Source organism: Lethenteron reissneri, chromosome 3 (assembly GCF_015708825.2).
Source record: "Lethenteron reissneri isolate LAM-NWPU_2019-01 chromosome 3, ASM1570882v1, whole genome shotgun sequence".
Classification (NCBI taxonomy): Eukaryota; Metazoa; Chordata; class Hyperoartia; order Petromyzontiformes; family Petromyzontidae; genus Lethenteron; species Lethenteron reissneri.
The window spans coordinates 9,214,289-9,237,116 of NC_083781.1; the positions used below are offsets into that span (position 1 = coordinate 9,214,289).

The following is a 22,828-nucleotide window of genomic DNA, read 5'->3' on the forward strand; positions in this document are numbered from 1 at the left end:
TTCGTGATGGAAATTAGTGACGGAAATATTCCTGTGCGTCTGTGTGTTTTTTTAGAATATTTTAGTCACGGATGACGAGTGAACGAAAATTACCGACCGTGATGATGACGACGACTACCCGTCACCACCACCACCATCATCATCACCACCACCACAATCATTATCACCACCACCAAACAAACAACAAAGATCCCCCGTATAGCCTTAACAGACTGTAGGGGCAAGTGCTGTTAGCGAGCAACTTTTAGGGCCGGCACGGTACACGAGGGGGTTCGGAGGCCAGCACCACGCCCGACCGCCTTTGTCTCCCCAGTGGCGATGTTTACACACCGCACCAGGTACTCCATTGAGGCTGAGTCGACCTAGGGGAGGCCCAGGACCAGCTCAGATAATCGTCACTGGTGTTGGCCGTGAGCGGGAATCAAACTCTGGCCGCCAGGTTCGTAGCGCAGCGCGCTAACCGCTGCACCACCGCTCCCCACAATCACCATCACCACCAAAGTTCCCCCGTATAGCCTATAACAGACTGTAGGGGCAAGTGCTGTTAGCGAGCAGCATCTATGAAGGCCGGAACGGTACACGAGGGGGTGGGTGGCCAGCACCACGCCCGACCGCATTTGTCTCCCCAGTGGCGATGTTTACACACCGCACCAGGTACTCATTTGAGGCCGAGTCGACCTAGGGGAGGCCCAGGACCGGTTCAGATAATCGTCACTGGTGTTGGCCGTGAGTGGGAATCGAACTCGGGTCGCCGGGTTCGTAGCCACCACCACCATCGTCACCAGCATCACCAATATCAACATCGTCAACACCACAACCATCAACCACCACCACCACTATCATCAGCATCATCTACCCACCAAGCATTTCAACAACGACCGCCAGCGACGAGAACTAAATTTCACACGGAGTTATGACGGGTGGCCTCGTAGCGCTCCAGGCTGCTCCACAGGCTGCCATCGAGAAGACTAAAGACTAGGACTGAAATAAAATAACCCATATAATGATTATAATACTACAAATCAGACTACAAGTAACTTTAATGCGGTGAGGCGGGTTTTTATTGAATCATAATTATTAAAGTGCAATGACAATTGCCCCCCCACCACCAACAACTTCTGTTTACGAGAAACGCGTTTACAAGTTCAGACCCAGCGGGCTTCACCTAAACGTAGGTAAAAAATTTAAATAAATAAAAATAAAATAAAAATCACGACGTTTCGGAGGCAACACAAGCTTCCGTCTTCAGGTGGAACCGTCACAGCACGATAGCTGTATCAAGTGAGAGAAATTCCAAGAACACAGTATTTGTATATATACTGGTTGAGGGTGGGAGGAGCCAAGGTAAACCCTGAATATTATTATTGTGAGGTTCGGTGCGGCTGAAGCACGCTGTTAGGAATGAGCCTTTGTTGTGTAAAACAAAAAAACCTAAGAATATGAATCCTTGCAGTCACGAAAGCTTCAAATCTAGAATTCACCTCAACGTCTGAGCGCCGCCTCGCAAGCTACGAAGGAAAAGCAAACGGGCAGTTTTTTATTTGTGTGTGCAACGCCAACCACGTGCCCATTGCGTTGTGCGCGATGACGTTCTCATCCTTTAATTCTAGATTTGAAGCTTTCGTGACTGCAAAGATTCATATTCTTAGGTTTTTTCGGTAAAGTCACGTAGGAAAAAAAATATAATTTAAAAAAGTAAAATCACGACGTTTCGGAGGCAACACAAGCTTCCGTCTTCAGGTGGAACCGTCACAGCACGCTTGCTGTATCAAGTAAATGAGAAATTTCAAGAGATACTACCCCGTATATATACTGGTTGAGGAGGGGATGGGCCAGGACAGGCCTCATTTTTAAATCCTTTATATTAAGTTCACTTGCGTGCGTGCTTGCTTGCTTACGACCGTGCAAATCTTTAGGTCGTTTTTAACCCACTTCCCGTGATCCAATCGAGCTGACATTTTTGCACACAGACTAGTTGTGCGTGACAATTTATTTTCGTGAAAAAAAATTTCCAAACACTTTTTAGGATTTTTTTTTATATTTAATTACCAATTGCTTAATGGTGGCAGGCAATCATCTGACCCATAGGTGGCAGCCATCTCAAGCCAGAGGACGAGAGGACTCTAGCCGCCACGCATATAAAGGATTTATAGTGAAAAACTTTGTTTTTACGGGTTAATTATTTTAAATCCTTTATATTAAGTTCACTTGCTTGCTTGCTTGCGCGCTTACGACCGTGCAAATCTTTCGGTCGTTTTTTAACCCACTTCCCGTGATCCAATCGAGCTGACATTTTTGCACACAGACTAGTTGTGCGTGACAATTTATTTTCGTGAAAAAAAATTTCCAAACACTTTTTAGGATTTTTTTTTATATTTAATTACCAATTGCTTAATGGTGGCAGGCAATCATCTGACCCATAGGTGGCAGCCATCTCAAGCCAGAGGACGAGAGGACTCTAGCCGCCACGCATATAAAGGATTTATAGTGAAAAACTTTGTTTTTATGGGTTATTTTAAATCCTTTATATTAAGTTCACTTGCTTGCTTGCGTGCTTACGACCGTGCAAATCTTTCGGTCGTTTTTTAACCCACTTCCCGTGATCCAATCGAGCTGACATTTTGCACACAGACTCGTTGTGCGTGACAATTTATTTTCGTGAAAATATTTTCCAAAACTCTACACTTTTTAGGAAATGTTTTTATATCTAATTACCAATTGCTTAATGGTGGCAGCCATTCATCTGACCCATAGGTGGCAGCCATCTCAAGCCAGCGGACGAGAGGACTCTAGCCGCCACGCATATAAAGGATTTATAGTGAAAAACTTTGTTTTTACGGGTTAATGTTGTATTATTATGGTAAGGTTGGTGCAGCTCACATCCAGCAGTGGATCGACCAGCGGACTTGGCCGCGCGTGCTACCCTCTGCACGCCGGTGTGACGCGCGTACTGCTACCACACCTATTGGGGGGGGGGAGGGGTATTTATATTTTTGTTTTGCTGACGGTATGTATATTTTATCCCAATAAGGAATGTTGTTGCACACACACACACACACGCGCAACTTATTTGCACGGTTTTCTTATGGCTGTAGATTGTTTTGTGAAATGGTTTTTTTTCTATAATTACGACAAAACGCATGCCCGATGTAACACGCTCAAGCATTCCGTTGACGGGGTACAGAAAATCCGCGGAAATCCATTCCCGCGCAGATATATGTATGTTGAACTTCTTTCGCGCCGTACGTAGCCAACCGTGCCAATTAGATGTGCGGGGAAGGACACATGGAGGCAAATTCGCATGCGTATGCTCGCTTACCCCACTCCCTTACCACGCTGCCGCAGGTTACACACTAACCCACTTGCTCACCCACACACACACTCACTAACCCACGTGCTCACACACACACTCACTAACCCACGTGCTCACCCACACACACACTCACTAACCCACGTGCTCACACACACACACTCACTAACCCACGTGCTCACACACACACACTCACTAACCCACGTGTTCACCCACACACACACTCACTAACCCACTTGCTCACCCACACACACACTCACTAACCCACGTGCTCACCCACACACACACTCACTAACCCACGTGCTCACCCACACACACACTCACTAACCCACTTGCTCACCCACACACACACACTAACTAACCCACGTGCTCACCCACACACACACTCACTAACCCACGTGCTCACCCACACACACACTCACTAACCCACGTGCTCACCCACACACACACTCACTAACCCACGTGCTCACCCACACACACACTCACTAACCCACTTGCTCACCCACACACACACTCACTAACCCACGTGCTCACCCACACACACACTCACTAACCCACTTGCTCACCCACACACACACACTCACTAACCCACGTGCTCACCCACACACACACTCACTAACCCACGTGCTCACCCACACACACACTCACTAACCCACGTGCTCACACACACACACACTCACTAACCCACGTGCTCACCCACACACACACTCACTAAACCACGTGCTCACCCACACACACACTCACTAACCCACGTGCTCACTCACACACACACTCACTAACCCACGTGCTCACCCACACACACACTCACTAACCCACGTGCTCACCCACACACGCACACTCACTAACCCACTTGCTCACCCACACACTCACTCACTAACCCACTTGCTCACCCACACACACACTCACTAACCCACGTGCTCACCCACACACACACTCACTAACCCACGTGCTCACCCACACACACTCACGTAGCCACTCACCACACTGCACGTCACAACAATACACTCACGCACCCACCTGTGGAATTTTGGCCACGTGAGCCCTGGGCTCTGCAAACCTTGAAATAAAATAACGCATGAATCAGTGGTGATAAGGTGTTGATGGAGGAGGTGGTGGTGGTGGTGGTTGTAATTGGGGAGGGTGGTTGGTTGTGATGTGGTTGTGGTGATTGTAAATACGGTGGTGGTGGTGAAATAAGGCACAGGTAAGTCGCATGTTTGATGAGTGGAAGTGGTGCAGTGCAGTGGGGGGGGAGGGGGTGGCTGAGTACAGGTGAGCTACACAGGTGTGTTCCAGGTAAACCCCCATGTCCCCACAGGTGTTCTCCCGCCAGTCAACGCGGGAAGGACTCCAGAAAATGCGTGACATCATTGCCGCCGTTCATCTTTCACAATCACCTCCGTGTGCCCCACGTGGTTCCGGTGCGTCACGTGGGAGCAATTAAAGGCCACCACGTGGTCGGCGTAGGGCGCGGTCGGAATCCTTTATGAGAGCGGCAAGCAGATCGCCCCGGTTCACGTGCAAAACATTCCGCCCGACGTTGACGTAACGTTGGGCGCAACAACGTTGGCCCAACGGTTTCCAACCAACGTTGGCTGGGATGTATTTACGAAGCAAAGGACGCGTTTGCATCTCAGCCGGGACTGTCCGGGGACGTCCTTGACGCCCTTTGGTTTTTGGCGACGTCTCATCCACCCAATGGATCATCGACCACGCTAGCTCCGGGCACCGCTCGCAGCGGCAGCGGATTTTGGCTCAGCCATCGAACCATGGAACGCTCCTCCTAGATGGGGAAAACATTTCTTTTTAGCCGCAGATGCGTGCCAAGAAAGGGCAGAGTCTTAGCTACGACTGTCCCTCGCCCTGAAACCACAACCCATACCCTAATCCTAAACCATAACCTATAACACCTAATCCTTAACTCCATACCCTAATCCGAAACTGAACCCTAGCCCTAAACCATAACATCTAAACAATAACCCTAACTCAACCCCTAACCATAACCCCTAAATCGTGCACGCTTAACTCTTAATCCCAAATACGAAACTGTTACACTGAAATCGTCACCCCGAATCCCAAATCACAACCCCGAGCCTCTAAACCCCTAACCCTCACCACTAATCCCTGACCTCTTAACCCCTAACTCCGAGATGAAACCCTATTGGAGTGGTGCCCAATAAAATAAAATCAACTGGAATCCCATCAAGTTCTGTGATTGGATAAACATCCTGCTTCACGAGTGATTGAAAACGAATTTCTTTAGAAATTGCTTTTCGCGTTTAGTTTGGTGTCCTTCCCACCCCCGCACCTCCGATTAGCCACGGTTGGCTACGTACGGTGCGACAGAAGTGCAAAAACATAGGTACATCTTCTTCTTGGTTCTTTCGGTAAAGTCACGTAGAAGGGAAGTAATACAATAATAAAAATAAAACAATAAAATAATATGACTTTGAAACCCCCCCGCCCACCTCCTACGCATTTCTCATAACTATGCTAAATTCCTCTTGATATGCAAATTCTTTTGTTAAGGCGCTCTTCTTCCCCCCTCCAACCCAGCTTAAATATACGCTCCAAGCTTGGTGGTGTTTCATTCTTCACCTGAGGACGGCTGCTTGCGTTGTGGCCGAAACGTCGTGAGAATTATTTTATTATGTTTTATTTTTATTATTTTATTACTTCCCTTCTACGTGACTTTACCGAAAGAACCAAGTCACGAAAGTTTTAAATCGAAATAGGTACATCTTGCCTAATTGTGTTATGATACTGATGATTCCTTGTTCATAGGATTACTCCGGTAAACGTTACTCCCAATGGTCATGTTAATTCGGAATGGGTGTCTCTCTCTCTGTGATCGCGTGAATTTTTTCACCGGCTCCTCCGATTTTTCCGTCCCACATTTAGAATCAACAAGGCGCCTTTAGGGGCCGTCCATAAATGACGTCACGCACCTAGGGGGGGGCAGATATTTGTGACGATGTGTGACGAGGGGGGGGTGAGAAATGTGACGTCACATCAACATGCGCAACTTTAAATAAATATAGACAACACGTTCTACTTAATTAAATAGACTTTTTAATAAATGTTTTCTCCTACAACATCAGAGTGCAGCGCCACATTAAATACGCACTACAATGACAATAGTTTAAAGCGATTTGAAGCATGTTTATTTTTTGGGGGGGGGGGGGGGCAGAACTTTGTGACGTCATACTTGAGGGGGGGGTCTGACTTTTGTGACGCCGTGTGACGATGGAGGGGGGGGGGGTCAAAAATCGTCCAAAATCGCGTGACGTCATTTATGGACGGCCCCATAGAAAACGTAGCTGCCGAAAGGCACCAAATCATTTGTCTTCGTCACAATTATGGTTGTTGTTGTGGTTGTTGTTGTTGTGGTTGTTGTTGTGGTTGTTGTTGTTGTGGTTGTGGTTGTGGTTGTTGTTGTTGTTTGACTTGCATCCCACTGGGATTTCTGCACACAGCGTTGGTGTACGGTGCTTTTTTTTCTGCAATATTTTGCTGTCTTTTCTTGGATTTTCTGTTTGCACTCAGTCACATATTCACTTTAAGATGTTTTCTTGTTCATGTTTTTGTTTTTTGTTTGTTGCGGTTGCACCCGATTCAAGAGCCGAATGGCTCACAGGGCTATACCTAATACTGGTAGGAACGAAGTGAACCAGCCTACAATAGATTATATCGTCCGTCCGATGTCCGATTAGGTGTAGCAACATCGCCCCCTACTGCAAACACTTGGCAGGACTCTACAAAAACCTTTAGACCAGCGGTCGGGAACCTATGGCTCGCGAGCCATATATGGCTCTTCCGGTGACAGCATATGGCTCCCAGACAATTTTGAGTTGAAAAAAAATCAGTTTGGAACTGATTTTAAAAAACTTGTAATATTGCTTAATAATACTGTGTCATTTTAAAGTAAACAGAAATTAATTTTGAAGATAAATTTCACGGGTCACGGATCCCGTGACCAGAAGTCGCATTAAAAGTAAGACATATTTAATTTATTATACGTTAAAAATACTATATGGCTCTCAATGAAATATATTTAGAAATATTTGGCTTTTATGGCTCTCCCAGTAAAAAAGGTTCCCGACCCCTGCTTTAGACTCAGTGAGGCTTTCCTGGCTAAACAAGTGTAACATTCTCTTATAATTCCCTGAGATAGTTTTTAATTAAAACATTTAATTTAAAAATTAACTCACAGCGGCCTAAAGCCTACAGCTAAGCCTAAAGCCTAGAACTTGGCCTCAAACTCTCCCTTCGTATCGTACCCCCTGCCATTTCATTTTATTATAGCCATTCATTTGTTCGTTCCTACCAGCCCACCCCGCAGGGACCTGTTTAATGAACTTGAACTTGAAAACTTGAAACAATCATTGCGGGCGGGCGGGCGATGATTGTAACGCGATCTGCCCAGCAGAGGGCAGTGCAGTCCAACTGTGCCAACCCGAGGCTCGGAATCCGCGTGCGACTCTTTATAAAATGTAAACTTAATTTGGAGCTTTCGTGACTGCAGGAATTATTCTTTGGTTCTTTCGGTAAAGTCACGTATCAAGATTAAATAATAAATTAAATTAAATACATCATCATGATTGCTTGTGTTGCAATCGAAACGTCGTATGCTAGTATTTCTTTAAAATTGATTTATTGCTTCGGACCACGTGATTTTATTCAGGAGCGAACGCGTCTCATATTCACCGCATTGCTTTTGCGGCTCTTGAAATATTTACTGTCCGTGATGTCCACGTGGATTACACCCCGACGCCTGTATTTTTAAATCGCGTTTTTTTTTTAAATCCCTCCCAACAGCTGGGCGCTCGGGCTCCCGTAGAGAAGGCGGAAGCGGCGGCGCGACACGTGGAGGCGAGCAGCTGATCAGGAAGAAGCTGCAGCAGCAGCAATATAATCAATATCAGCATTAGCATACCTGTCAACCAATACGGGTTACTCCGTACAGTCTTCTTTTACAGGGGGGGGGGGTCTTCAGGTCTATACCGCGTACAGCCGTTTCAATACGGGCAAAAAAATGATTGTCAATTTGTTTGTATTTCTTCCTTGTGATGGGACTTTGTAGGGTGAACGTTGAGATTTATAAGCAAGAGTAAAAGCAATAGCGGCAACAGTGTAATCGATAACAGCGGATACAGCAGAATCAACATCCTCATCGGCAGGCTCAGTATCAGCAGCAGCATCAACAGCAGCATCAACATCAGAAGCATCATCATCACCAGCCGCACCATCAACATCAGCAGCATCATCAGAAGCAGCATCATCAGAAGCAACATCATCACCAGCCGCATCATCATCGCCAGCAGCACCATCAACATCAGAAGCATCATCAGCATCATCATCAGCAGCATCATCAGCAGCATCAGCATCATCAGCAGCATCCATCAGCAGGTGGTGGTAGCGGTGCAGGATTCGCTGCTCTCCCTCTCTCGGCAATGGACGGGGGGGTTATCCTCCTCCTCCTCGCGGCGGCGCTGGCGGCGGTGCTGCTGCTGATGGTGGCGGTGTTGGTGGCCGTGGTTCGTAGCGGGTCCCGAGTGGCCGTGGGGCCCGGGTCCCCCCCCCTCGTGTGCGTCCTCGTGCTGGGGGACGTGGGTCGCAGTCCCCGCATGACTTACCACGCGCTCTCCCTAGCGGAGCACGGCTTCCAGGTTCGACTACTCGGCTACAGAGGTGACTGACGAGTTTGCGTATCTGTTTAAGCAACAGCGAGGGGGGGGGGGGGGTACCGGATTAAAAGACGCGAAGCTTTTACACCATTGGAACCTCATTTGCCAGTAAAAAAAATATGATAATTGTTTTTTTCAATGGTGTAAATGCTTTACCCTGAGCTCTCATACTCTGATGGTGCCATTTGGCGTCATCTGGTCCAACACCCATGTGAGACTAGGCTCTAAGGAAAGCTGTCTCGGGTGTGGACCAATCAACTTCAAGGACAATGCATACATTATCAGAGTTATGTTTTTTGTTTGCATTATGACTGCAGGTATTGTGGTCTATGCGAACATGACTCCTTGTAAAAAAGGTGTCAGTTTTGTTGCCAGATAAAAGGGTAAAAAAAACAATTATATTTTTTACTGGCAAATGAGGTTCCAATGGTGTAAATGCTTACCCCGAGCTCTCATACTCTGATGGTGCATTGTCTTTGAGTTGTGCGCCTTTTGGCATCATCTGGTCCAACCCATGTGAGACTAGGCTCTAAGGAAAGCTGTCTCGGGTGTGGACCAATAAACTTCAAGGACAATGCATACATTATCAGAGTTGTGTTTTTTGTTTGCATTACGACTGCAGGTATTGTGGTCTATGCAAACATGACTCCTTGTAAAAAAGGTGTCAGTTTTGTTGCCAGATAGAAGGGTAAAAAAAACAATTATCATATTTTTTACTGGCAAATGAGGTTCCAATGGTGTAAATGCTTACCCCGAGCTCTCATACTCTGATGGTGCATTGTCTTTGAGTTGTGCGCCTTTTGGCGTCATCTGGTCCAACCCATGTGAGACTAGCCTCTAAGAAAGCTGTCTCGGGTGTGGACCAATCAACTTCGAGGACAGTGCACACATTATCAGAGTTATGTTTTTTGTTTGCATTATGTCTGCAGGTATTGTGGTCTATGCAAACATGACTCCTTGTAAAAAAGGTGTCGGTTTTGTTGCCAGATAAAAGGGTAAAAAAACCAATTATATGTTTTACTGGCAAATGAGGTTCCAATGGTGTAAATGCTTACCCTGAGCTCTCATACTCTGATGGTGAATTGTCTTTGAGTTGTGCGCCTTTTGGCGTCATCTAGTCCAACCCATGTGAGACTAGGTTCTAAGGAAAGCTGTCTCGGGTGTGGACCAATCAACTTCAAGGACAGTGCATACATTATCAACCCCCCCCCCCCCCCCCCGTATTCTTGTACAGAGGAATTGAATTTTCAGGTCATTACGGTGTACGGCCGTTTTAATACGGGAAACATAATATTTGTTTGTGTATTAGTTTGTGTTTCTCCCTTGTGATGGAACTTTGTAGGATAGACGTTGAGATTTATATGGGACAGGGAGTGACCAATAAGGTCCGAATTGGTCTCTAGTAATGTAGGCACTGATGATAAGCGGTTGCCATGTTTAAGACGCACCCCAAATCTTGCCCGGTCTGTCAAAGTCCTAGACATTTTGGTCTCGCACAACAACAACCGCCCTTCGCCACTTCAAAATTTTTATCGTGGAGATTGAGGCCATCACGTGGAAGTGTGGAAGGCTCTCTGCTCGCGCGAGGTCACACGGGACAGACACAGGTGCCATCATCGGCTTGTCCGAGTTGACTGCCAGACGCACCAGCCGTGGCACGCCCCACTCGTCACCCCGGTGCACGCGCGCACACAAAGACAAAGATCCCCCGTGTAGCCTTCACAGACTGTCGGGGCAAGTGCAGGTTAGCGAGTAGCACCTATGAAGGCCGGCACGGCACACGAGGGGGTGGGTGGCCAGCACCACGCCCGGCCGCTGCCGCCGTTTTGTCTCCCACAGCGGCGATGTTTACACACCGCACCGGGTACTCATTTGATGCTGAGTCGACCTAGGGGAGTCCCAGGCCCGGTTCAGCACACACACTTCTACCCTCACCTGCGCACACTCGCGTTTACACACCCAGGTGTCAGGTTGATTTTGGTTAGCCGGGTGAGAACTCCTGAGACCAGGTTGAGTCTCAATTGCAGAGTGACCTTGATCGCCATTGTGCCACTCTGTATGGTGCCACTTATTGTTTTGCCAAATTTTAAAATGACCCGTGAATTTCTCGATTTTGGAGTTTGCGTGGCATTTTTTGAAAATTGCTACGCACAATGACCCTGAGTTTGCTTGTCACGTGTCTGCGTCTTCCAGGAGCCAAGCCTGCCCAGCATCTCCTGGAGAATGAGCGAATCAGCATTGTCTACCTGCGCGAGAGGATGGGTTGCCCAGGTGTGTGAGGGAGCGGTGGTGCAGCGGTTAGGCTACTCTGCGCTACGAACCCGGGCATCCGAGTTCGATTCCTGCTCACGGCCAACACCGGTGACGATTATATTATCTGAACCGGTTCTGGGCCTCCCCTAGGTCGACTCGGCCTCAAATGAGTACCTGGTGCGGTGTGTAAACATCAGCACTGTGGAGTCTATGAATGTGGCGAGGCGTGGTGCTCGCGCCCTCGCCTCGTGTGCCCTGCCAGCCTTTGTAGGTGTTCGCTGACAGCACTTACCCCAACAATGCATTCGGGGTCAGGGTTGTCATTGTTAAACACATCTCTGCGGAGGGAGCTGGTAGGAACGTTGGGTTGCTCGGTCAATGGCCAGGGTCAACGGCGGCGTGGTCTATTCCGCAAATATGCCCGACTGTGAGGGCGGGCACAAGCCGGCGTGAGTAGGTTAAACGTTGAGTTTTATAAGGGCACCACGGGGTGACCAGCCTCTCCCCACCCAACTCCACCCTCCCCACCCAGCCCCTCCCCAGACCCTACCCACCCAGCACCACCCACCCAGCCCATCCCCACCCAGCCCCTCCCTGCACGACGGACGGACACAATAATCCCCTATGGAGTAGTGTAACCAGGAGTTTCTTCCCAGTACAACACTGATGCTGTGGTGCTCTAGACCTGCAGTCGTTGATGGCGGTACGGCGTAGTTCTGTGCCATTTAGGTCTTTTGCTTTCTGAAGAAGCTCCCAGTACGTGGAGCGGAAACGTCGGACATTGTGGTGCCAAACGGCACGCGGTGACGACCGCACTATTGTTGTTGACGATATGGTTGTTGTGGTTGTTGTGGTTGTTGTTGTTGTTGTTGCTAGTCGGACCCCGCCTGCTACGCTACGTCAGCAAGGTCCTGCTCCAGGCCCTGCAGCTGGCGTGCACCCTGCTGCTGCACGAACCACGGCCCCAGTGGCTCCTGCTGCAGGTGAAGCAGCTTTATAGCTCATTGGATTCCTCCAGTAAAAAAATATTGGTTGCGGTCTTGGGTCTCCCCTAGGTCGGCTCGGCCTTAAATGAGTACAGTACTTGGTGCGGTGTGCGAGCAGCCGAACCGAGGAGACGCAGGCTGGCCACACGACCTCCTCGTGCGCCGTGCCGGCCTTAATAGGTGCTCACTAACAGCACTTTGACAGGCAGTCGGCACAGGTGTGTGTGTGGTGGGGAGGAGGTGGAGGTGGACCTGTGGCACGGAGGCCAGAGCGTCAGGCCCCGCACCGCCAAGGGTCTGGGTTCGAATCCGGGTTTAAGTCAACCCGTGATGAAGCCAGAGTTGTCGATTTTTTGTTTAACCAGAGCGAGAACTCAAAAAGAGACCGGGACAGGAGCCCCATTTGCAAGGGTGACCTGGGTCACCACTGACGACACGAAAAACACATCCCTTGATTTGGCAAAATGAGAATTAAGTAGATGGGTTTCACGGTCACGGGAAGAACATTACTCTCTGTAGCAGGCCAAGTGACAAAGTGTCGCACTGCCTCATGCGTGTCGTATGATGGCCATGCTGCTGCTGCTACCGCATCTGCTCCTTCAACTGCTGCGGTGGCTAGATGTTGCCGGAGGTCGTGGGTTCGATCCAGACCCCCGACGCCTCTATATTTGGAGTTTGCATGTTCTCCCCGTGGTGGCGGGGATTTTTCCCCCAGGGTCCTTCGGTTTTTCCCCCCACGTTGAGAATCAACATGCGTCTAAGAGTATTTGGCTGCTGTAAATGTCCACGCGACAAGCCACTTCGTTGACCTGTCATTTGCGGCCGGGTCAAAGTGCTACGTAGCTCAGTGGGGCTTTACCTGGTAAAATTATAGTTTCGTCGTTAAGTTTAAATAGTTTAGTTTGCGGTATGTGTGTGTGTCTGCTGCTGCCGTTTCACGGGTGATATTTTCACCGCCACCGCCCCCTCTTCACCTTCTCCCAGAATCCCCCGGGGCTGCCGGCCATGGCGGTGTCGTGGTTCTGCTGCCGCGTGCGTGGTGCCCGCCTTGCCGTCGACTGGCACAACTACGGCTATACCATCATGGGGCTGAGCTTGGGGGGGGAGCACCCCCTCGTGCGGGTGGCGAGATGGTACGATCTGCTACAAACGCCAAAGAAAAATCGTGCGTGCGTGGGCCGTGGATTCTTGTTAACGCTTTCAAAAACGTGTCCTTGGAAGTATTTTAACTGTCAATAACATCGTTTTTATAATGCGTTAAGCCACACGAGATGACGTCTCGTGTAATGACACCATCGGTTGGCGCAGAGAGACGACGCTTCCTTTGAGCGCTGTTTTTTATTTAAACCTATTGATCACTTTTGGCTTGTCCATGCCCCCCGCCTGCCCATGCCCTCCCCCCCCCAGGTACGAGGGCCGTGCGGGGCGGCTGGCCGATGCGCACCTCTGCGTGACCTCCGCAATGCGGCACGACTTGGAGAAGACGTGGGGCGTGCAGTGAGTGCCGCTTGCGCACCGCCCCCATCTCACACACACAAAGACAAAGATAAAGATCCCTCATATAGCCTTAACAGACTGTAGGGGCAAGTGCTGTTAACGAGCACCTACAAAGGCCGGAACGGTACACGAGGGGGTGGGTGGCCAGCACCACGCCCGACCGCCTTTGTCTCCCCACTGGCGATGTTTACACACCGCACCAGGTACTCGTTTGAGGCTGAGTCGATCTAGGGGAGGCCCGGGACCAGTTCAGATAATCGCCACTGGTGTTGGCCATGAGCAGAAATCGAACCCGGGTCGCCAGGTTCATAGCGCAGCGCGCTAACCACTACACTCCCGCTCCCCACACACACACACGTACCGCCACGCACCCACAACCGCGCACATACCGCACGCGCAACACGTGCCGCCTCCATCGCACGCGGCACGCACACGAGCGCACGCTGTGACCGCCCCTCCCCGACCCGCGTGGCGTGCGGTGCGCAGGGCGGTGGCGCTGCACGACCGTCCTGCGGAGGCCTTCCGCGAGACGGCGCTGCACGAGCAGCACGAGCTGCTCACCCGCCTGGGCCTGCAGCACGCCGCCTTCGCACCCCCCTCCTCCTCCTCCTCACAGTAACACACTCACCTCACTCACCTCCTCCTCACAGTAACACGCTCACCTCCTCACTCACCTCCTCCTCCTCACAGTAGCACGCTCACCTCCTCCTCACAGTAACACGCTCACCTCCTCCTCCTCACAGTAACACACTCACCTCCTCCTCCTCACTTCCTCCTCCTCACCTCCTTCTCCTCCTCACCTCCTCTCTCTTCTCACTCACCACCTCCTCCTCACAGTAACACGCTCACCTCCTCCTCACTCACCTCCTCCTCACTCACCTCCTCACCTCCTCCTCCTCACTTCCTCCTCCTCCTCCTCCTCCTCTTACTCACTCACTCACTCACCTCCTCCTCACCTCCTCCTCCTCACCTCCTCCTCCTCACCCACCCACCTCACTCACCCACCCACCCACCTCACTCACCCACCACCACCTCCCCCTCACTCACCTCATCCTCACTCTTCTCGCTCACCCACCTCACTCACCCACCCACCTCACTCACCCACCCACCTCACTCTCCCACCCCCACCTCCCCCCCACTCACTTCCTCTTCCTCACTCACCTCCTCTCCCTCCCTCTACTCCTCCGCCTCACTCCCCTATCCACTCTACACTCGTGGTCACGCCAAAACGCAGCGAGGCGGCACAACGGGGAGCACAGCTGGTGCATCCGCCGGTCATCTGAGCCGGTCAACGCATGCCACCGGGGTCTGCCCCGTGACCTCCAGAGAGCCTTCGACACTTGGACGTGGCCTCAAAGTGCACCTAGCCTGGCACAAGCACCGTGGTGACGTCACCGCGGTGGTCGGCGCGTTGCGCTACGAACCCGGCGAGCCGAGTTTGGTTCCCGCTCACGGCCACCAACGCCAGTGACGAAAATCTGAACTGGTGCTGAGCCTCCTCTAGGTCGACTTAGCCTCAAATGAGTACCTGGCGCGACGTGTAAACATCGCCGCTGGGAAGACAAAGGCGGCCGGGTATGGGGTAAAGCCACCCAGCCCCTCAGCTTCGTAGGTGCTGCTCGTGGACAGCACTTGCCCCAACAGTCTGCGAAGGCTATACGGGGGATCTTTGCCTTTGTGAGCCCTTGTGATCCCCCCGCCCCCCGAGGCGCCCCCGACCCCCCCACCCCCCCACCCCCCCACCCCCCCACCCCACGTCTTTGATGAGAGCGCCCGGGCGGCCCTAACGAGCGCGGCCCCCCCCCCCCTCGCCGCCGTGACTCACCCGCTCGTTATCCCTCCTCGCCAACCCCAGACACCTTTGCTCGCGATCAATCATTCAGTGGTGAGCGGTGACCGTGGCACGGCTGGTGGGTGGTGAGTGGTGACTGTGGTGAGTGGTGAGTGGTGACAGTGGTGAGTGGTGACTGTGGAACGTGGTGAGTGGTGACAGTGGTGAGTGGTGAGTGTGGAACGTGGTGGTTGGTGAGTGGTGAGTGGTGACAGTGGTGACTGTGGAACGTGGTGAGTGGTGATCGTGGTGAGTGGTGAGTGGTGAGTGTGGAACGTGGTGGTTGGTGAGTGGTGAGTGGTGACAGTGGTGAGTGGTGACTGTGGTGAGTGTGGAACGTGGTGGTTGGTGAGTGGTGACAGTGGTGAGTGGTGACAGTGGTGAGTGGTGACCGGCGGTTGCTGTGTGCATGGCAGGATGCGGAGTGAGCCTGGCGTGGAGCTGACTGCACTCACCGAGCGCAGCGTGGACGGCACGCGGCGCCTCCCTGACGGCCCGGCGCTCCTCGTTAGCAGCACCAGCTGGACCGGCACGTACCACGCACGGCCTGGCCATCCTAGCCACGCCAGCCCAATCCCAGCCACGCCAGCCCAATCCCAGCCACGCCAGCCCAATCCCAGCCACGCCATCCCAATCCCAGCCACGGCATCCCAATCCCAGCCACGCCAGCCCAATCCTAGCCACACCAGCCCAATCCCAGCCACGCCAGCCCAATCCTAGCCACGCCAGCCCAATCCCAGCCACACCAGCCCAATCCTAGCCACACCAGCCCAATCCCAGCCACGCCAGCCCAATCCCAGCCACACCAGCCCAATCCTAGCCACGCCAGTCCAATCCTAGCCACACCAGCCCAATCCTAGCCACGCCAGCCCAATCCCAGCCACACCAGCCCAATCCTAGCCACACCAGCCCAATCCTAGCCACGCCAGCCCAATCCCAGCCACACCAGCCCAATCCTAGCCACACCAGCCCAATCCCAGCCACGCCAGCCCAATCCCAGCCACACCAGCCCAATCCTAGCCACGCCAGTCCAATCCTAGCCACACCAGCCCAATCCTAGCTACACCAGCCCAATCCTAGCCACGCCAGCCCGGTCACCCACCGCTGTCGTGTAGACACAAATTCTCTCGACCACACAAGACAATGCTGCTAACCACACGCGCCAGGGTTAGGTGCTAGCAAACGACCCTTGCCCCAAAAGTCTGTGAAGGCTATACGGTGGGGGGGAAGGCAGGGGAGGCCTTTGTGTTGAGCCTGAACGTTTTTCATGCCGATTGCGCCGCTGTTGGCGTCGGACAAAGATCCCCCGTATAGCCTTAACAGACTGTTGGGGCAAGTGCTGTTAGCGAGCACCAATGAAGGCCATTGCCCGAAACGTTGCCTGGTATACACGTTTCCTTTTAGAGGCCACACAGTGGTGTTGACGAACGTGTTTAAATCATAATCGGGCCTCGTTTTATCGCGGACTGTGCAGTTTTCGACTTTGAAAAAAAAATAATCCCGAGCAAAAACTCCAAACTCTCGGGGCCTGGAAGCGAACACCTGGGTGTGGTTGCGGTGACGAGGAGTGACACTCGCTCTCTCTCTCTCGCTCTCTCTCTCGCTCTCTCTCGCTCTCTCTCTCGTTGTCGTCGTTGCGATGTTTCCGTTTTGATCCACGGCACCTTCGATCGCGCAGAGGATGAAGATTTCTCCATCCTGCTCAAAGCGCTGGAAGGTAAGGCCTGGGAACGCACACACGTGCACACACACGTGCACACACACGTGCACAAACACACACACGTGCGCACACACGTGCGCACACACGTGCACACACACGTGCGCGCACGCTCGCAAAGACAAAGACCCTTCCCACCGTATCGCCTGCAACTGACTGTTGGGGCAAGTGCTGTTAGCGAGTAGCACCTATGAAGGCCCGCACGGCACACGATGGGGTGCGTGGCCAGCACCACGCCCAACCGCCTTTGTCTCCCCAGTGATGATGTGTTTACGCCGCACCAGGTACTAATTTGAGGCTGAGTCGCCCTAGGGGATGCCCAGGACCGGTTCAAACCACTGTGCCACTGCTCCCCTTACACACCTGCAGCCCTTTTTGCCGATCCACTGCTGGATGGAGAGCGTTTGTGAATCTGATTTTTGTTTTCTGTCCACCACCTCCCCCCCTCCCCAACACAGACTACGACCGCAGGAAGTCAGAAGGGACGCCCCTCCCCGCGCTGCTCTGTGTCATCACAGGTGCGTCCGCCAACCACCCCCTCCATCCACCCCACACTAACCTCACCCCCCACCCCCATCCCACTCCGACGAACCCCCGCCGTCTTGGCACGGGTCGAGGAAATAATTGTCAAAATTGAAAAAAATGTGAGCAATAATTCGCACCTCCGATTGGCGCGGTTGGCCGCTAACGTTGCGAAGGAAGTTCTCCGTGCACCGAGTAGATCGGAGTTGTTGACTGCAAGGTTCGCAGGCCACTGGCGGCCCTCCCCCGACCCCACCCCCGACAGCGCACGAACGCGCAAACTCCCCCATCGTGCCGCCAAACCCGATCGCTTCAAACGCGCGGCGTCCCCTCGCGTCGAAAATCGGTGGGCACCGGAGTGGAGACTTGGCCCAACAGCACGCTGAAGGCCGTGTGGGTTGGGGCCGTTTGTCTGCGTGCGTGCGTGCGGCGGTGCAGGCCGCGGGCCGCTGAAGAGCCGCTACGAGGCTGAGATGGCGTCTCTCCACCTGCGCCACGTCTCGTTCTGCACGCCCTGGCTCCAGGCCGAGGACTACCCCCGGCTGCTCGGTGAGAGGCCTACTGCTGCTGCTGCTGCTGCAGCTGCTGCTGCTCCTGCTGCTGCTGCACCGCGCCTGGCACCAGCCGGAGGCTCGCCGGCGGGGGGGGCGGTGGTTGAGGCAGTGGTGATGGGGGTGGTGCTATTGTTGTTACCTGGAGAGTGGTGGTTTGTGATGGTGGGACCTAGATGGTGGCGGTGTTTAGTCTGACGTGGTGACGTCGGCGCCACTTAGTGGGGAACGGCGATTATCATTGTGTGGCGGTGAGTAGCGGTGAGTGTAGCGGTGAGTGTAGTGGTGTAGCGGTGAGTGTAGCGGTGAGTGCACAGCGCTCCGAAGCTGGCGACCAGTAATTCGATTCCCGCTCACCGCCAACACCACTGACGATTATCTGAACCGGTCCTGGGTCTTTCCTAGGTCGACTCGGCCTCAAATGAGTCCCCGGTGCGATACGTAAACATCGCCACTGGGGAGACAAAGGCGGGCCGGGCATGGTTGCTGGCCACCCGCAGCCCCCTCGTGTGCCGTGCCGGCCTTCATAGGTGGTGCTGCTCGCCCAACAGCACTTGCCCCGACAGTCTGTTAAGGCTACACGGGAGACCTTTGTGTGTGTGTGACATGTAGGGGCGGCCGACCTCGGGGTGTGCCTGCACAAGTCTTCGAGTGGGCTCGACCTGCCCATGAAGGTGGTGGACATGTTTGGCTGCTGCCTGCCCGTGTGTGCCGTCTCCTTCCCGTGGTGAGCCGCATTCAGGGAGCCGCCCTTCAGTGTGGCCCACACAGCCTGTTGGGGCAAGGCCTGCGGGTGGGCGAGTAGCGCCCTATCTATGCAGGGCAAGCATGGTGTGCTTGCTGGTGGCGGGTGTGTGGTGGGGTGTGTGGCGGTGGGTTGTGGAGTGTGTTGAGGGGTGGCATTTTGGCGGAGCGTGCATGGGGGGGGAAGGGGGTGGGAGGGGGTTTTGGGGGAAGGGAAATACACCACACCTTGCTACCTTTGTCTCCACAGTGGTGATGTTTTACACTGCGTTAGTATATCTGATTAGCATGGCTGCGTACAACTCGCTAAGGGGGGCCCGGACCAGTTCAGATGTTCCTCACTGATGTTGGCCTTAAGTGGGAATTTAACCGTGGCCACTGGGTTCATAGTGCAGTGTTGCCATCCACTGTGCCACTTCTCTCCCATGGTTTGTATCCATTGTGTTGTGGGTCACGCCATTACCTCCCACGACTGCCGAGGAGGAACCGACCTAACGGGGAAGGGGGAGCAGCCAACAGTTGCCCGAGCTCTGCGCTTCTCTATACATCAAGATGTTTTTCGGCCAATTGCTGACGGGCTTTATTCCTCTGCTTGTGTGCGCGCCGGTGGCAGCCTGCACGAGCTGGTGCAGCACGGGGAGAACGGACTCGTCTTCTCAGACTCGCGGGAACTCGCCCAGCAGCTGGAGGTGACTCACGGCAACCACTGGGGGGAGCCCTCTGCTCCACTCGCACTGCCCGCCCCAGAGGCCTTTGTCAAGTGGCCCCCAGGCAGCACACGTACGCTGCTCGGTTTCATCTCTTGAGGTTACACACAGGGGATCTTTGTCTTCGTGTCGCTTGTGTGCAGATGCTGTTGGCTGGGCCTGCCGACCAACGGCACCAGCTGGCTCGTTTCCGCGCCCGCCTGCGCGTCTGGCAGCAGCAGCGGTGGCGTGAGAACTGGACGCGGGTGGTCCTGCCCGTGCTGCTGGCGCCGTGATCGCCAGTGCTGCGATGGCAGCGTTCCGGCTGTGCTAGGTTCCGGCCACGCCGCGTTCGGGAACACCACTGCCGAGCCTGCCAAAGTCCAGCACGGCCCCTCCATCGCACCGTCTCTCCGTCGCACCGCCGAGTTTATTCCAGGGGTGCTGCGGACGACTGGCATGCAAGGAGGCTCATGTCGTGGCCGCAAGACCGGAGAAGTTGGATTGGGTCCACTGGCGATGTCCAATGGACCAATGACAACTGACGGAGCAGCGAGAGTGAAATGGAACTGGCGAAGTTGGGGGTCGCCGTGACGGGAGTAGGATTGTGCCTAATGGCTTTCCCACATTTGTGCGGTCATTACCGCTGGGTGTTTTTATCAGGATGCTCAATGGGGACCTGTTTGCGATGAGTCACGTCTACACCTGCGGGCCGTTTCCTCTTCCGGTCTTCGTGGTACATCAGGTGTTGACCGTTAATGCGTAAATACATGTTTGTTTACGGTTGCGAATATTGTGTTCCTGCACTAAACGGGGTTCGGGTTATAAAGGAGGGCCTCATACCTTCAACAGCCAGCAGCAGCCAATTCACGATCGATGACCCGGCCACACGCCGCTGATGAGACGGAGACGTTGAAACCCGCCCAAGACTTGCCGCTTAAAACAAATGCCGATGGAATATTGGTGCCCAATGATGGACTATGATTGTGGTGGAACCACCCCATGTTGTTGTTTATAAATACTGTACAGTAGCCATGATGTTGTTACACTATTGTAAAATACAGCAGAATGTGAACCTTGGGACGTTGAGTGTCCAACTACAAGTCTTCCTGCAAGCTCTTCGTGATGGGTCGAGGCAAGGCCTAGATCCCCACGCATCCAACCCCCATATCGTTTGGGACTGAGTCAAACCAGTCAGACCATCGTCTGACCTGGGCCACTTTATTTGTTAAATGGAAAAGCTTGAATAAGGGAGGGCTTTCCACTCAAAGACGTTTCTCGTCTGGGAAACCAAACCCACCTCGTGGCACATATGCCCATTAACTCCATGGTGCCTGTAATGAATTTGTGATTGTGTGTGACATTGATGGCAATTGGTGACTGAAACTGAGCTGGACCTCTAAGTAAACAGGCGCGAGTATGATTGATAGACTTGCCCCTGCCAGAGAAATGTGGAATTGATACTCCGGACTCGGATGGATGTGAACGGATGGAGTAACCACCTCGGAGTTACTTTGAGCAGAACATCGCTGCGATGCTCGTGTGAGGAGTCTGCCGTGTGACGGGGAAAAGGGCCCACAATCGTTGGCATTATATTTTAAAATCTGACTTTTTTCACATCATATTTGACAAAAGCCTGAACACTCAATAATTAAAAAGGCTCTTAGAAACCCAAATTAGGGACTAAAAGTGGTTAATCAATTTCATGTTGCGGATACATTTAATTCCAGTGATGGAAGTAATTATCATGGCTCACATCGTCCTGAATGGTTTTTATCGAGGTTTCTGAGAAACATGGGTGGTGGCTCAACAACAATAGTTACAATTTGCAGGCCTTTGTCAACAACCCTTATATTTCACTTTATGTATCCAGGAGAGCCACGCTGAGTCGTAGGGAATCTCTTTCAGGAGGGTTCTGCATTTTTTAAATCCTTTATATTAAGTTCGCTTGCTTGCTTGCGTGCTTGCTTGCGACCGTGCAAATCTTCCGGTCGTTTTTTAACCCACTTCCCGTGATCCAATCGAGCTGACATTTTGCACACAGACTCGTTGTGCGTGACAATGCATTTTCGTGAAAAAAATTTTTCCAAAATTTTACACTGTTTAGGGAATTTTTTTAAATATTTAATTACCAATTGTTTAATGCTGCCAGACAATCATCTGACCCATAGGTGGCAGCCATCTCAAGCCAGAGGACGAGAGGACTCTAGCTGCCCCGATGCCACGCATATAAAGGATTTATAGTGAAAAACTTTGTTTTTACGGGTTAATTTTTTTTCATATCTTTTCAACCAATCATTGTTCAGCCAGGTGGGAGGAAACCAGAAACACCCGGAGAAAATTCACGCACGCGAGGGGCCAACGCTCCACCTCCGTACAGATGGAAACCGATGGCAATTAGTCCACTTGCACCGCCCTACGCTGGCGAGCCAAGGCACGGCGCCTCGTCGACGCCGACGAGAAGGGGGTTCCGCATCATCTGTGCGGTGATCCACCAACTTCTCACTTGCCTCCGGAGTGCAGGATCACAGACTGCCACGTGCATAGCCACCACTGCCCGGCGTATCCCCCCCCCCCCCCCCCCCCCCAGAGGTCGCAACTGGGTACCCGATACCCTACCCGATACCCGGCTACCCGTACCCTACCCGTACGGGTACCCGTTTGCAACCCTGGTGCGGCCGGGTACGGGTACGAGTAGACCGTGAGTCCGTGAGTCACTGGTGAGTAACTGTTTGTCACTCATTTCCCAACGTCTTGTCTCTTCTCACAATTCAAGTTCCTAGAATCAACCCACCCGCGCCTGCAACATGGCTTCATCCCAGAGGTCGCAATCAGGTACCCGATACCCTACCCGTACCTGGCCGGGTACGGGTACCCGTTTGCGACCCTGGTGCGGCCGGGTACGGGTACGAGTAGACCGTGAGTCCGTGAGTCACTGGTGAGTAACTGTTTGTCACTCATTTCCCAACGTCTTGTCTCTTCTCACAATTCAAGTTCCTAGAATCAACCCACCCGCGCCTGCAACATGGCTTCATCCCAGAGGT

The 22,828-nt window shown here is 52.6% G+C and overlaps 1 protein-coding gene across 1 annotated transcript; it reads left to right on the forward strand.

Moving 5' to 3' along the window:
* The first annotated feature begins 8,174 nt into the window (after positions 1–8,174).
* On the forward strand, positions 8,175–21,534 carry ALG1 (ALG1 chitobiosyldiphosphodolichol beta-mannosyltransferase). Its single transcript, XM_061557854.1, has 13 exons — positions 8,175–9,001; positions 11,191–11,268; positions 12,127–12,233; positions 13,221–13,369; positions 13,644–13,733; positions 14,220–14,348; positions 15,981–16,093; positions 17,243–17,281; positions 17,740–17,799; positions 18,242–18,352; positions 18,967–19,081; positions 19,712–19,787; positions 19,949–21,534. The coding sequence occupies exons 1-13, from the start codon at positions 8,764–8,766 to the stop codon at positions 20,078–20,080; spliced, it is 1,437 nt and encodes a 478-aa protein (XP_061413838.1). The 5' UTR covers positions 8,175–8,763; the 3' UTR covers positions 20,081–21,534.
* Positions 21,535–22,828: the final 1,294 nt, after the last annotated feature.

What these genes read in the sequence shown, in the direction of transcription:
- ALG1 (XM_061557854.1), top strand. Translation starts at nt 8,764, where the DNA reads ATGGACGGGGGGGTTATCCTCCTCCTCCTCGCGGCGGCGCTGGCGGCG. An exon ending in GCTGCTCTGTGTCATCACAG is followed by an intron (nt 17,800 to 18,241) that starts GTGCGTCCGCCA and finishes GCGGCGGTGCAG; the next exon opens with GCCGCGGGCCGCTGAAGAGC. An exon ending in TGTGCCGTCTCCTTCCCGTG is followed by an intron (nt 19,082 to 19,711) that starts GTGAGCCGCATT and finishes CGCCGGTGGCAG; the next exon opens with CCTGCACGAGCTGGTGCAGC.